The sequence below is a fragment of the Papio anubis genome, chromosome 7, assembly GCF_008728515.1.
Source record: "Papio anubis isolate 15944 chromosome 7, Panubis1.0, whole genome shotgun sequence".
NCBI classification, from domain to species: domain Eukaryota; kingdom Metazoa; phylum Chordata; class Mammalia; order Primates; family Cercopithecidae; genus Papio; species Papio anubis.
In genome coordinates, this window is record NC_044982.1 from 18,562,833 (window position 1) to 18,575,532 (window position 12,700).

At 36.8% G+C, this 12,700-nt stretch overlaps 1 protein-coding gene across 2 annotated transcripts; it reads right to left on the reverse strand.

Moving 5' to 3' along the window:
• Positions 1–1,571: 1,571 nt before the first annotated feature.
• GPR65 (G protein-coupled receptor 65) lies at positions 1,572–9,870 on the reverse strand. Of its 2 annotated transcripts, none has more exons than XM_009212083.4 (2): positions 9,744–9,870; positions 1,572–3,340 (listed from the first exon to the last, which is right to left on the reverse strand). In XM_009212083.4, exon 2 carries the CDS (start codon positions 2,885–2,887, stop codon positions 1,874–1,876), a length of 1,014 nt encoding a protein of 337 aa, XP_009210347.1. In that variant the 5' UTR covers positions 2,888–3,340; positions 9,744–9,870; the 3' UTR covers positions 1,572–1,873. The 2 variants fall into 2 exon arrangements, with proteins under 2 accessions (XP_009210347.1, XP_031523786.1); XM_031667926.1 differs by lacking the exon at positions 9,744–9,870 and adding an exon at positions 9,376–9,400.
• Positions 9,871–12,700: the final 2,830 nt, after the last annotated feature.

The following is a 12,700-nucleotide window of genomic DNA, read 5'->3' on the forward strand; positions in this document are numbered from 1 at the left end:
ACCAGGCCAGGCCTGGCTAATTTTTGAATTTTTAGTAGAGACGGGGTTTCATCATATGGGTCAACCTGGTCTTGAACTCCTGACCCAAGGTGATCTGCCCGCCTCAGCCTCCCAGAGTGCTGGGATTACAGACATGAGCCACTGTGCCCAGCCCAGTATTTTGTTTTTTAATGTGAGGGCACCACATGTTATCAAGGTATTTGCTATCTGATCATTTTGGGGGCAGTGGAAAGAACAGGCAAGAAAAGGAAAGGAAAGAAGAGGAGAAGGGTAGAAAAATCCTTAAAAATATTTTGGTGAGGAAAATGTTTGCTGAGTATCTACTTACAACTAGGCAATTTCCACAATGAGGATTCAAAAGAATATGTTGTATCAAGACTCTCTTGGCCAGGCATGGTGGCTCACGCCTGTAATCTCAGCATTTTGGGAGGTCTAGGTGGGACAATCACTTGAGGTCAGGAGTTCAATCGCGACCAGCCTGTGCAACACAGTGAAATCCCGTCTCTACCAAAAATACAAAAATTAGCTGGGTGTGGTGGCAGGTGCCTGTAACCCCAGCTACTTGGGAGGCTGAGGCAGGAGAATCGCTTGAACCTGGGAGGTGGAGTTTGCAGTGAGTGGAGATTGCACCACTCCACTCCAGCCTGGACAACAGAGTGAGACTCTGACTCAAAAAAAAAAAGAACTCTCAAAATATTCTAATATTCTAAGATTCTAAGTCCAAAAAGAAAGATACAATAGAACTATTTATTTGTCTATACATTAAACTTCTGGTAATTTCAACTATGTTATACCCAGTTATAAATTAAAAAGAGATCAAAATAAAACTCAGAGCCTATTTCCTTTTCCTTTATATAGAAATCTTTCAAGCTCAGAGACTAGACTTTTGAACTAATGTAAACTTCGTGAGGCTTCATGAGACCATTTCTTTCATAGTTCCAGCACTTAACTCAAAACCTAGTTTATGGAATGGATTCAGTAAATATTTGTTAATGAAGCCAAGTGGATTAGATAAACAAAATGTAGTATAACCATGCAGCAGAATCCTATCAGGCCATAAAAAGAAATGAAGTGCTGATACATTCTACACATGGCTAAAACTTGAAACCATTATACTAATTGACATACGTCACAATAGGCCACAAATTGTATAATTCTATTTATACGAAATGTTCAGAATACGAAAATCCTCAGAGACAGAAAGTAAATTAATAACTGGCATGGACAGGAGAACAGGGAGTGACTCCTAAGACTATAAGATTTCTTTGGTGGAGGATGAAAATTTTCTGAGTGTGGTGATGGTTGCACAGCTCTGTAAATATACTAAAAATCACCAAATTGTACACATTACAAAGTTGAATTTTAAGTTATGTAAATTTTGTGTCAATAAAGCAGTTATTTTATACAAGATAAAAAAATAAAGATTAGTTAATGAATGAGGAGATTAGAAGCAGTATTCAGTAGCTGGGGTTGTTGAAGACTGGTACAAAAAATTAGGAGAACTGATGGCTGACACCCTGGAATCCAAAGAAAGAGTGAGAAAAATCATAAAACCCAGACACAAAGGAAAAAACAGTCCTACATACTTTACTGACTCTGAGGGATTATAGCACAGATACAAAAACAATTGGCATTAGCAAATGTCCCTGAGTCATTAAGAAAATATTGAACTTTGTTCAATATATGTCATTTAATAAAACTCAGGGAGGGAGCTGTACAAGGCACTCTTAAGATATTTTTATTGGACAGGATTAAAATATCATTCTGAGAACCCTTAGTCCCCTCATATGCTAGATTTCCTTTTCAAAACATAATCTTGATGATATAATAATATGTAACTTAAACCTCCCCTCCCTTCAAAACATCCTTGGTTCTACTCAAGGACCTCTAATTCCATAGTATCTTTTGTAGACACAGAAAGTATGCGTTTTCTTTGTCTTTGTGATGTATTACACCTCTCAGTGCAGAATTTTAATATATTCCACATATCATATCTTCCTGTTTCGGTTACAAAACAGTACAGAATTGGATCAGCAACACAATTTAAACTTGTTAATGCAACCGTGATTCTATACATTGTGTAAGTTTGCTTCCCAGACTTGCTGTGGTCTTTGAAGTACACATCATGCTCTAAAATGCAGCGAATCAGCAACATCACATGAAAGGGAGTAAAGCATAAGACAAAAGTAACTGTGATGCTGACCAGTAGTTTTATGATTCTCTTCTTCTCCTTGTTTTCCGTGGCTTTATTGTGCCGCACAGCTTGGTAGACTTTCCGGTTGCAGATCAGGATGGTGACCAAGGGTACTGCATAGCCTGTACACGTCCTGAACAAGTTGAGGTTGATTTGCCATTTCTCTAAAGGGTATCTGTCATAGCATAAAGTAAAATTAGATTTTTTGTCATCGCAATATTCAACAACTGTTTCATCTTCCCACAACATGACAGCATTGAAGATGGTTTCCAATGTCCAGATGGACAGGCTGACCATGAGTGCAAATTTTCTTGTCCTTAGGAAGAAAAACTTCAAAGGGTAGACAACAGCCAAATACCTATCAATGGCAATGCAGGTGAGGAATGCTGTGCTGCTGTAAAAATTCATGTACATGAGAAAAGCACTCCCTTTGCACAAGGCAGGAGAGAAAGTCCAGTTGTCCTTATTCCAAGTATAATCAATCCATAAAGGGAGAGTTAATGCATAGAGCAAATCTGATAGTGACAAACTGAAGAGGTAAATTCCTAGTTCACTTTCCTTCTTTGCTTGCAGGAAAGACACACACAGAGATCCAATATTGGCCGGAATGCTGACTATAATCACAAAGATGTAAACAATGGGAAACAAATAGTGATCCAGGTCATGCTGTTCTTCAATACATGTGCTGTTCATTTTTTTTTAAGGTAGCAATTATATTAGTTCTTAGAAAGTAAACAGAAAAGTCTTGTCTCGTTGTAGTTCGTTTTGAACATCGAATTCTCTTTTACTGAGAATTCTTTTCCAATTTTTCTTTGTTGTCTAAAGTTCTAATTAATTCATCGATGCTTTTAAAGGGTGGACGTAGATCAATTTTTACACAGATATCAGCAGTTGGAAGTCAAAATCCAGGCTCCTCGCAGTTGGCTAAAGAGGTCAATTGAATTTAATAAACAGAAGTCCGTGTGTTCATTATCACAGAATGCTGACAAGCAGCCCACAAGGATCAACTGAGGCATTTGTAAGTGTACGTGGAGAGTTGTCCGCAATTTGTTTTTCTTCATAAATCTCACAGTAGATTGGTGCAAACATAATATACAAGGCTTTGTTTTCACAGAGATTGGTATTTCCTTTTAAAATTCCTTCTTTCTGTAATGAAAGATGAATTAAAATTGTTTAGATGTTTAAGATACATAAGTTCATTACAATCATGATTTTGAAGCGCCGGGCGCGGCGGATCACGAGGTCAGGAGATCGAGACCATCCTGGCTAACAGGGTGAAACCCTGTCTCTACTAAAAATACAAAAAACTAGCCGGGTGAGGTGGCGGCGCCTGTAGTCCCAGCTACTCGGGAGGCTGAGGCAGGAGAATGGCGTAAACCCGGGAGGTGGAGCTTGCAGTGAGCTGAGATCTGGCCACTGCACTCCAGCTCAGGCGACAGAGCCAGACTCCGTCTCAAAAAAAAAAAAAAAAAAAAAAATCATGATTTTGAAATAGTCCCTTTTTGTTTCATTTATTGAAGATATTGAAAATGCATTAAGTTACAGTGAAGGTGTTTAAAATGGGAAGATTATCTTAGTGACTTCAGTAAATAAAGTCAAGCCAAGATATTTTACTTATTTCAAATAAGAATTACCTGAGGCATGCTAGATTAGAGTGAATTATGTTTCTCAATGGACATAACCCAATAACACAAAACTCAGGTTAAAAAGTCATTTTAGCAGCTAAAGATAAAAAAAATCTGTTATTGACACTTCTCAAAAGAAGACATTCATACAGCCAATAGACACATGAAAAAATGTTCATCATCACTCGCCATCAGAGAAATGCAAATCAAAACCACAATGACATACCATCTCACACCAGTTACAATGGCAATCATTTAAAAATCAGGAAACACCAGGTGCTGGAGAGGATGTGGAGAAATAGGAACATTTTTACACTGTTGGTGGGACTGTAAACTAGTTCAACCATTGTAGAAAACAGTGTGGTGATTCCTCAAGGATCTAGAACTAGAAATACCATTTGACCCAGCCATCCCATTACTGGGGATATACCCAAAGGATTATAAGTCATGCTGCTATAAAGACACATGCACATGTATGTTTATTGTGGCACTATTCACAATAGCAAAGACTTGGAATCAACCCAAATGTCCATCAGTGACAGACTGGATTAAAAAAATGTGGCACATACACACCATGGAATACTATGCAGCCATAAAAAAGGATGAGTTTGTGTCCTTTGTAGGGACATGGATGCAGCTTGAAACCATCATTCTCAGCAAACTATCGCAAGAACAGAAAACCAAATACCGCATGTTCTCACTCATAGGTGGGAATTGAACAATGAGATCACTTGGACACAGGAAGGGCAGCATCACACACCGGGTCCTATTGTGGGGAGGGGGTAGTGGGGATGGATAGCATTAGGAGAGATACCTAATGTAAATGACGAGTTAATGGGTGCAGCACACCAACGTGGCACATGTATACATATGTAACAAACCTGCATGTTGTGCACATGTACCCTAGAACTTAAAGTATAATAAAAGAAAAAAAAATCTGTTATTTGTCTGTGATTGATAAATACTTTTGCATGTATGATCAACTGTATGGTTATATGATTTCAAATTTCTAATTTCATATGCAATCTAGGTGTATGGCATTTTCAAAACTCACCTTATTATCCAAAGAAATACTATAATAGAAATACAATAAAGTTTTAGAATTTTAAAATGTAGCAGTTTGTTAAATCTTAGCATATAATTAGACAATCCTACTTCTGTTTTCTTTTTGTTTCCTCTGTAGACTAACTCACTTTATTTTTCTTATACTTTTATAAATGAGAGGACAGAATGTTCACAATTCTGGGTAAAATCTTAGAATCATTAATTTCCATCTTTATATCTGATGGTTTATTAGGTTAGTGTCTTTTTTAAAGCTCTGATGTTATAGATTCACATAAAAGTAAAGGTTCTATCCTTCTCTCCATACTGGAGTAGAGAAATATTTTGTCTATATCCCTTTGCTGCTGAGGCTTACTGGTGGCTTAGATTATTCACCTGGTGAATACCTTCACAGAAAGCTTTGTAGAAACACTATTCAGGGTACTACAATCACTCCGTCTCAACCGTTGATTAATCCTGAGCACAAAAAGACCTGCCATCACAAGTCACAAGAATCCTACTAGCAGAGTAAACCATATGGGAGAATATATCATATTTCACTCTTAAGCAGAGAACTAAAACTCCTGAAACCTTTTAGCTTTATCAACCTGAAAAACAGGAATAAAATGTGAAAAACAGCCTTTTAAATAAATAGGGAAGCTTCCAAAGGGGGGAAAAATTCATGATGGAAGAAAGAAGGTGGGAGCTGCTATCAGGGAGGTGAGTGAGCATTGGAGCTCTGGATGGCCTGAAGGCATATAAATCACCAGGGATCCAATCACTAGGGATCAGAGAAACTAGAGACAAAGCTTGGGCCTATGCAGGTAAGAAGGGGTCCTTGACCATCCCAAACACATGGGATCCAGGAACCTCTGCTGTCAGGGAAAGGGTGAACTGGAAAATAAACAAAATAACAAATTCCACAGAGATTTGCAGACAGTAGAGAAAAGATGGCAATTTCCCTGCCTCTGCTTGGTTTCTGTGAGGAGTTACAATAAAAAATTCTACCCTAAGTAGTTGTAGCCTGTGGGGTCCTCACTTGGAAACTGGGTCTGGGTCTACATTATTAGTTTGGTCCTGCAAACTTCAGGCCAAACTACATGTTCAACTTCATTAGTCATCAGAGGAATTCAAACTAAAATTAAAATGATATATCATTACACACCCAACAGAATAAATAAAATGAAAATAAGACAAAATATCAAGTGTTAGGGAGGAAATAGAACGCCTTGACTCATATGCTGTTGATTAAAAAATCATTTGGCACTTATGCACACCATATGATCCAGCATTTCCACCTCTAGGTATGTGGTCAACATAAATGCATACATATGTTAACCAAAAGACAGGTACGAGAATTAGAATATTCACAGTAACACTACTTGTAATATCCCCTAAATAGAATGCCCATTAGCAGTATAATAGATGAGTAAATTGGGATATAGTAACACCGTTGAAATCTACACCTCAATGAATAAATTATTGCTACATGCAATCACATGGTTGAAAATCACAAATATAATGCTGAGTGATAAAAAATGACACAAAACAGTATGCGTTACCTGATACAAACCAGGCTAAGTTAATCTATGCTGTTAGGAGTCTGGGTAGTGGCTATCTTTGGGGAAAGGCTGGGTGCTGCTGGAAGAGGGCATGAGGAGGACTTCTGAGATTTGGTAATGTTCTATTTCTTGATAGGGGTGGCTGGTTCCATGAGCATGTTCAGTTTGTAGAAATGCATCAAGTTGTACACTTAGGATATGTGCATTTTGCTGCATGTGTATTGTATTGCAATGAAAACATTAAAGAGTGGAATCGAAAGGCTGTGTGAGATGGCATGTAGAGCATCTTGACAAACAAACATCTGTTTTACCTGCAGATGGAACATACGTGCCTTCCTAAGAAATTTGATTTTATTTATATCCTCATATATAAAATGTAATTGAGAGAAACAAAACAATAAATAAATAATTTACATAATTATGAAAATACATTCACCAAAAATAAAGGTTAACTATATATGAAAAAACAAATTCTAGGCTCCTGGAAGAAGTAGACACAGATCCCCCCTTGAACAAGTCCTCTTTAACTCAGGCCTCAAAGAATCCTACAGATAAGAGTTCCAACAAATATGACCTTATTCACACACACACACACACACACACAGAAATAAGCAACTACGTGTGAGATTGAGCAGAAACAGCAAAGTAAACCAAATCCACAAAATTTTAGAGATAAAATTAATATAACACAAAATAAGTATGTTTAATAAGTAGGGAAGTATGTTAAATAAATAGGGAAGCTTCCAAAGGGGGAAAAATTCATGATGGAAGAAAGGAGGTGGGAGCTGCTATCAGGGAGGTGAGTGAGCGTTGGAGCTCTGCATGGCCTGAAGGCGTATGAAGGAACTCACTAGGGATCAGAGAAACTAGAGACTAGGTTTAAAGAAACAAAATAAGGGATTTAAAAACATGAGTAAGGAGGAAGAGATTATTAAAAAATGACATGCCATATTTTTAGAAAGACTGAAAAAGACTTTCTAAAAATAAAAAATACAATAATTTAAATTTAAAACTCAACACAGGGACTAACCAACTGATTAGATCCAGCTGAAGAGAAAATCAGTATTTTGCAGGATAGAGATAAAGAAGTAACACAAAATTATCAGCATGTTAAGGACAGGGGAAAACATAAAAGAGATATGGAGAAAAGGTGAAAAGGGTAGCATATACACAATTGGAATTCCATAAAGATTGAAAAGAGAGAATGTTGAAAAGGCAATATTCACAAAGATGATGAGCTTTCTAGAACTGATGAAGGAATCCTGAGGATGGATGAAGAATCCTCATATATCTTCAATCCTCATGGAATCCACAGATTAATGAAGCTTAGAAAATCTCAAATAGCATTAAAAACACAAAAATGGAAACCTATACTGAGACACATCGCAATAAAATTGCAGTTCGCCAAAGACTAAGGAAAAAAGAGCCAGAGAGGAAAGATGGACTACCTATGAAGGATGGAATTGAGATGGACAAAGGACTTCTCAACCGCGATAATAGACAGCGGAAGATTAAAAGTTCCAAATTGCTAAGAAAATATATGTCATCCTATAATTATATACTCAACAGAACTAAATTTCAAGGACCAGAGGAAGAATTAGGACATTTTCAGATAAACTACCACTGAGAATATTTACATCCAAAATCCCCACTAAAGAAACTTCTAAAGGATATAATTGAAGTAGGAAAAGGACACTAGAGTAACGTCTGAGATGCAGGAAGGATTGAATCGGTCCCCCGCGGATGCACACACAACACGTCCAACACTAGGCTCGTGTGTCTTGGGGAGAACACCAGGACCATGAAAACATCCTCCCTTAAGACCAGGACCGAGAAAGTCGGGTAATGGGCAGTGTGTACCTCTTCCTCCTTTGTCTGTGTTACTCAATAAATAGGCATCATTTTCTTTAAAAATGGGATGATAGATTAAATGAAAAAAATGATTTTTAGAAAAGTTTATAAGGTTTTCAATGGAATACATTTCTCTAGCTGTAAAAGCATTTCCTGCCTTGACTTAACCACAAGACAGGATGGGTTGATGAAGCAGACAGAGGCCCTCTTCTCTGTAGTGACGCAGAGGCAGTACAGGCTTGTGGTTATGAGCGTGGGCTCTGGAGACAATTCAAATGCCTCTCAAAAGCACTCTGGGCCCATTTGTGTTTCTTCACCTCTTTAAGTTCCCGTTTTCACATGCGTAAGTTAGTACCCAGTTTCTAAGATTGTTGTGAGGGTTAAATGAAATGACATATGAAGCAAAGTTCCTAGCACATGGGAAGCATTCACTGTAGGTTAGCTGGTAATATTGCTTTAATGACATTGGTAGTGTGCTCCAATCTTTGTGCTGTCCCCTACATTTCCTGAAAAGAAATAATCCTGAGCCATCTAGCCAGAGCATAGCAGAAAAGCTGGAGGTGCTCAGAGTGTAATTTGTATGGTAACGTATAATACCACGTATAATACCAAGCTCTGCAGATAATAGTTGTTCATTTAATTTGGGTGGATCTGAGATTTTCATGGAATACTGCATATAATTCCTATTACAGTATTCATACATCTTTTCAGATCTTATTTTGGCTCCTTTAATCAAATTTTGAGAAAATTGTTTTTAGAACCAGAACTGAGAAATTTTGGTGAGTTTTTCATTTTTAAATTTTTACCAGATGTCAAAAAAGACAATCTACAGTATATTAAAGTGTATCTATTCTTGAACAGCTTATAGTACAAATCATTGATGATGATGATCAAAAGTAAAATATTTTCCTACAGTGTTATAGAAAATGCTTGCTTTCATTTATCAGTTTAATAGTTATTTATCAAGACTCTACTATATATTTCAGGCACTGTGGTAGTCACTTATTAACTAATAATTATTACTTGACATTTATTAATACTGGAAATATTCGTTCCTAACATCACATTTTTTTCTGATGGATATAAAAAATATTTACTGGACCATTGTACAGATGAGGGATTGGTGCCAGATAGCTCTAAAGCCAGGAGGTGGTGGTCGGCTTCTTCCTAAATACTGAATCGAGTTTGCCAAAGCACTCTTTCCTGAAAAGAAAATAAAGTATGAACAACCCCCTTTTTCTATATCTATAGTTTTACCTAATTAGTTCTAAATTTAAAGTTTGGCCCTTTACCACTGCTTAAAGTAGAGGAAACCCTGTGTCTTCCTAATTTCTTTCTCTCTTATAATAATTTGCATCACTACATTTATACAGCCTAAACCAGGTAGAATGTTGCGAACATCGCTGACAATTATGCCAAAGCATGTTATCTATTTTAAAATCTTATTTTATTTTTTAATCTTACACTTACCCATGTTTCTTCGGGTGATGCGTCTGTTGACCGAGGAGCTTGATAAATCTGTGCCTGCATCAAGTCAAGAAGAGAAGCCAACACTGCTGAGGGGACAGGAAATTGCACTCATATTTCACCACAAACCAATGAGGAAGTAGCATCTCAATGAGAAGGACGTGCATTATCCAAGTTTGAAGCAAAAACTCTCTTAAATACTTTTAAAGATGTTTCTAGTTATTTTTTACCGTACTGTAATTTTTATAACTCACTTGTCTCATTGCATCTTAATTTCAAGTGTGTACAGATATAATATGCCCCTTACTTAATGGAATATATATTACATATTTTATTTCTTTATTCATTCATTAATTCAATCATTCATTCACTCACCATGCCAGCAGTATGCGAGGAGATGTATATGGACTGGTTATCAACCAAAAGGAGTTTTTTTTTTTTTTTACCTAGTAAAGGAGAAAGACAGGTTTAATAGTGATTGTAATGCAATGGCAAAATGAAGAAGTACTTCAAGAGGGGAACAGATAAAATAGAATGAGCCATTTGGATGCGTGACATAGGGGAGGATATTGTAGACAGATTCAGGGTGATGAAGTTCCTGGGAGAAAAACAGAAAAGGGAGAATTGAGGTTGAGGGGTTTAATGATGGCTGTTGTGCTGTTTAAGGCTGGGGTTAAGGTAGCCAACTTCATACAGTCTTTTTTTTTTGAGAGACTAATGGGATTGGATATATAGTATTTGATTGTAGAACTATTTTCTCCTTTGAGTCTCCTCTTGGAAACAGAGATGGCTAGGAGCAGTTGAACCAGCTAGCTGAGACAAATAATTTTATGAAACTTGAAAATTTTGAGAAAGATTTTTATTGTTATTACAAAAACTCTTGTACTTTAGCAAGTTAAAGTTAATGCCAAATCTATAAGCGGTTTAATATGAAGTGAAATTAGCTCCTATAACTTTCTTGCTATTGATATATTAAAAAGTCAGAAATATCACTTTTGAATCTTGCCCTCACAAACTTTTATTATAAATGAAGGGAAAATATTATTTAAAATAACATAATTGATTTGGGATGAAAATATTTAACCTAATTTTAAAGATGTAATCAGGACATTTTGAATCTGTGTTTGTAAAAGGACATTAAGGGTTGTTGGTGGTGGTGGTGGTGCTTTTTTTTTTCTTTTTTTCTCCTACCCAAGATGGAAAAGATGAGCCTGTATATAAGCAAGGCTTTTCATATTGAAGTTGATCAGGGTATATCAGGAATGTAAAGATTTTCAATACTTCCTTTGTAGGTCTTTCTTTAAGAATAATAAAACTAATACCTTACATTTATAAAGTACAGTAAAGTTTATAAAGTAATTTAGCATATAGTAAATCATAAATCAGAATGTTACTGAAATAATAAAATTTATAAAGTAAAAAATTAATAATAAGTGTCTTGAACTTTTACAAAAATGAAAGTAATGATTTCAGTTTACTCGAGACTCTAATTCAAAATTCTCATTTTTGCTTGGTTTTGTACATCTGCTTATCTGTGGTTTCTATACACGGGATATCTTTTTTTAAGTTCAGGGTACAAGGGCATTGTTACGTAGGTATTTCATTACTCTCATGATCTCTTATTTTATCTGAATAGACTATACTTCTGCTTTTAGGGAAAGGATATTTTTTCACGTCCATATCAAATATGCATGTGGTTTGCTTTTAAAAAAAAAAAAAAGGTTGTAGTTAAGAAACATAAGAAACACAAACTTTCATTTCTCCTGATTTAACAGGAGAAAAAGCTGGAGCTGAGCTATGCTAACACCTTGCCAACTCTACACAATAAGAAATTTACCAGCTTTTAAGAAATTTGCTTCTTAATATGGAAAATATGGCAATACTGTATTTTCAATGATAGGGCTATCTTTTATAATGAATGGTTACAAATTTTAAATCAATGAGTCACTGTGACATTTTAACAACGTAACGCGAGATAATAAGTAGTAGTAGATAATAAGTAGTAAGTAGTAGTAGATAATAAGTAGTAAGTAGTAGTAGATAATAAGACAATAAGTAGTTATTCAGAACACTGCCTTAAAGGGGTTGGCATTTCTGACCAGTCCATTATTTGGTCTTCTTGTGGTCACAAACTGGGGACCCAACACTGGCCAGTTGGGCTACTCATCGTGTAATGGGGAGGAGATTGTGGATCCAATTCTCCATGGGGCAGACAGTGCAAGAGTGTGTTCTGCTGATGAAGGCGTCCTTTGTGAGACCACACTATCTGCTAGGTGTAGTTTCACTAGTTAAAGCAGCAACTAAATATGGCAAGGTAAGATTTTAAAATAATGCTATATTTTCCCAGCCACATTTCTTTTCACTCTAGCCCTACCCTGACACTATCAGTGAACCATTTTGCATTTATTGCCTCGAGGAAATTTCTGGCACAAGCAGGGGAAAAAAAAGAAGACAATGTGAGTTTTGAGTTTCAAAAGATTTAGGGAACTCAAGGCCATGGAAAAGACTGAGGCACAGACACTACGCTTGGGATAATATGTGTTGAAATAAAGTAAAACTTCCCAGCCCCCAAAACTGAAAAAGATTGTCCTGCTTGGTGGGGGTTGAGTTTACCGTTGTGAGAGAGGAAGTATGTTCAAGAGCTTAGATGTGGTCAGTGCTTGAGAAAGGGGCCCTGCATCTTGATTGCTGTCCTCACTTCCAAGCAAGCCCTGAGGTAGGGGTGGGTGACAAACACCCTAGATGAGTTGTGTGATCTGGGGAGGAGTGAACCTGTTCCTCATTTCCAAGGAGAGACTCAGGAGTATGTACCTGAGAGACCTCACTGTTGTAGTTGGGTATGGTTCGTTTGCCTTTACAAAGCTGGTGTTGATTTGATTCCCAGTGTGGCAGCAGTGGGAGGTGGGGCCCAGTGGGAGATGTTTGGGCAATGGGGGTAGATCCCTCCTTAATGGCTTGGT

What these genes read in the sequence shown, in the direction of transcription:
- GPR65 (XM_009212083.4), bottom strand. Translation starts at nt 2,887, where the DNA reads ATGAACAGCACATGTATTGAAGAACAGCATGACCTGGATCACTATTTG.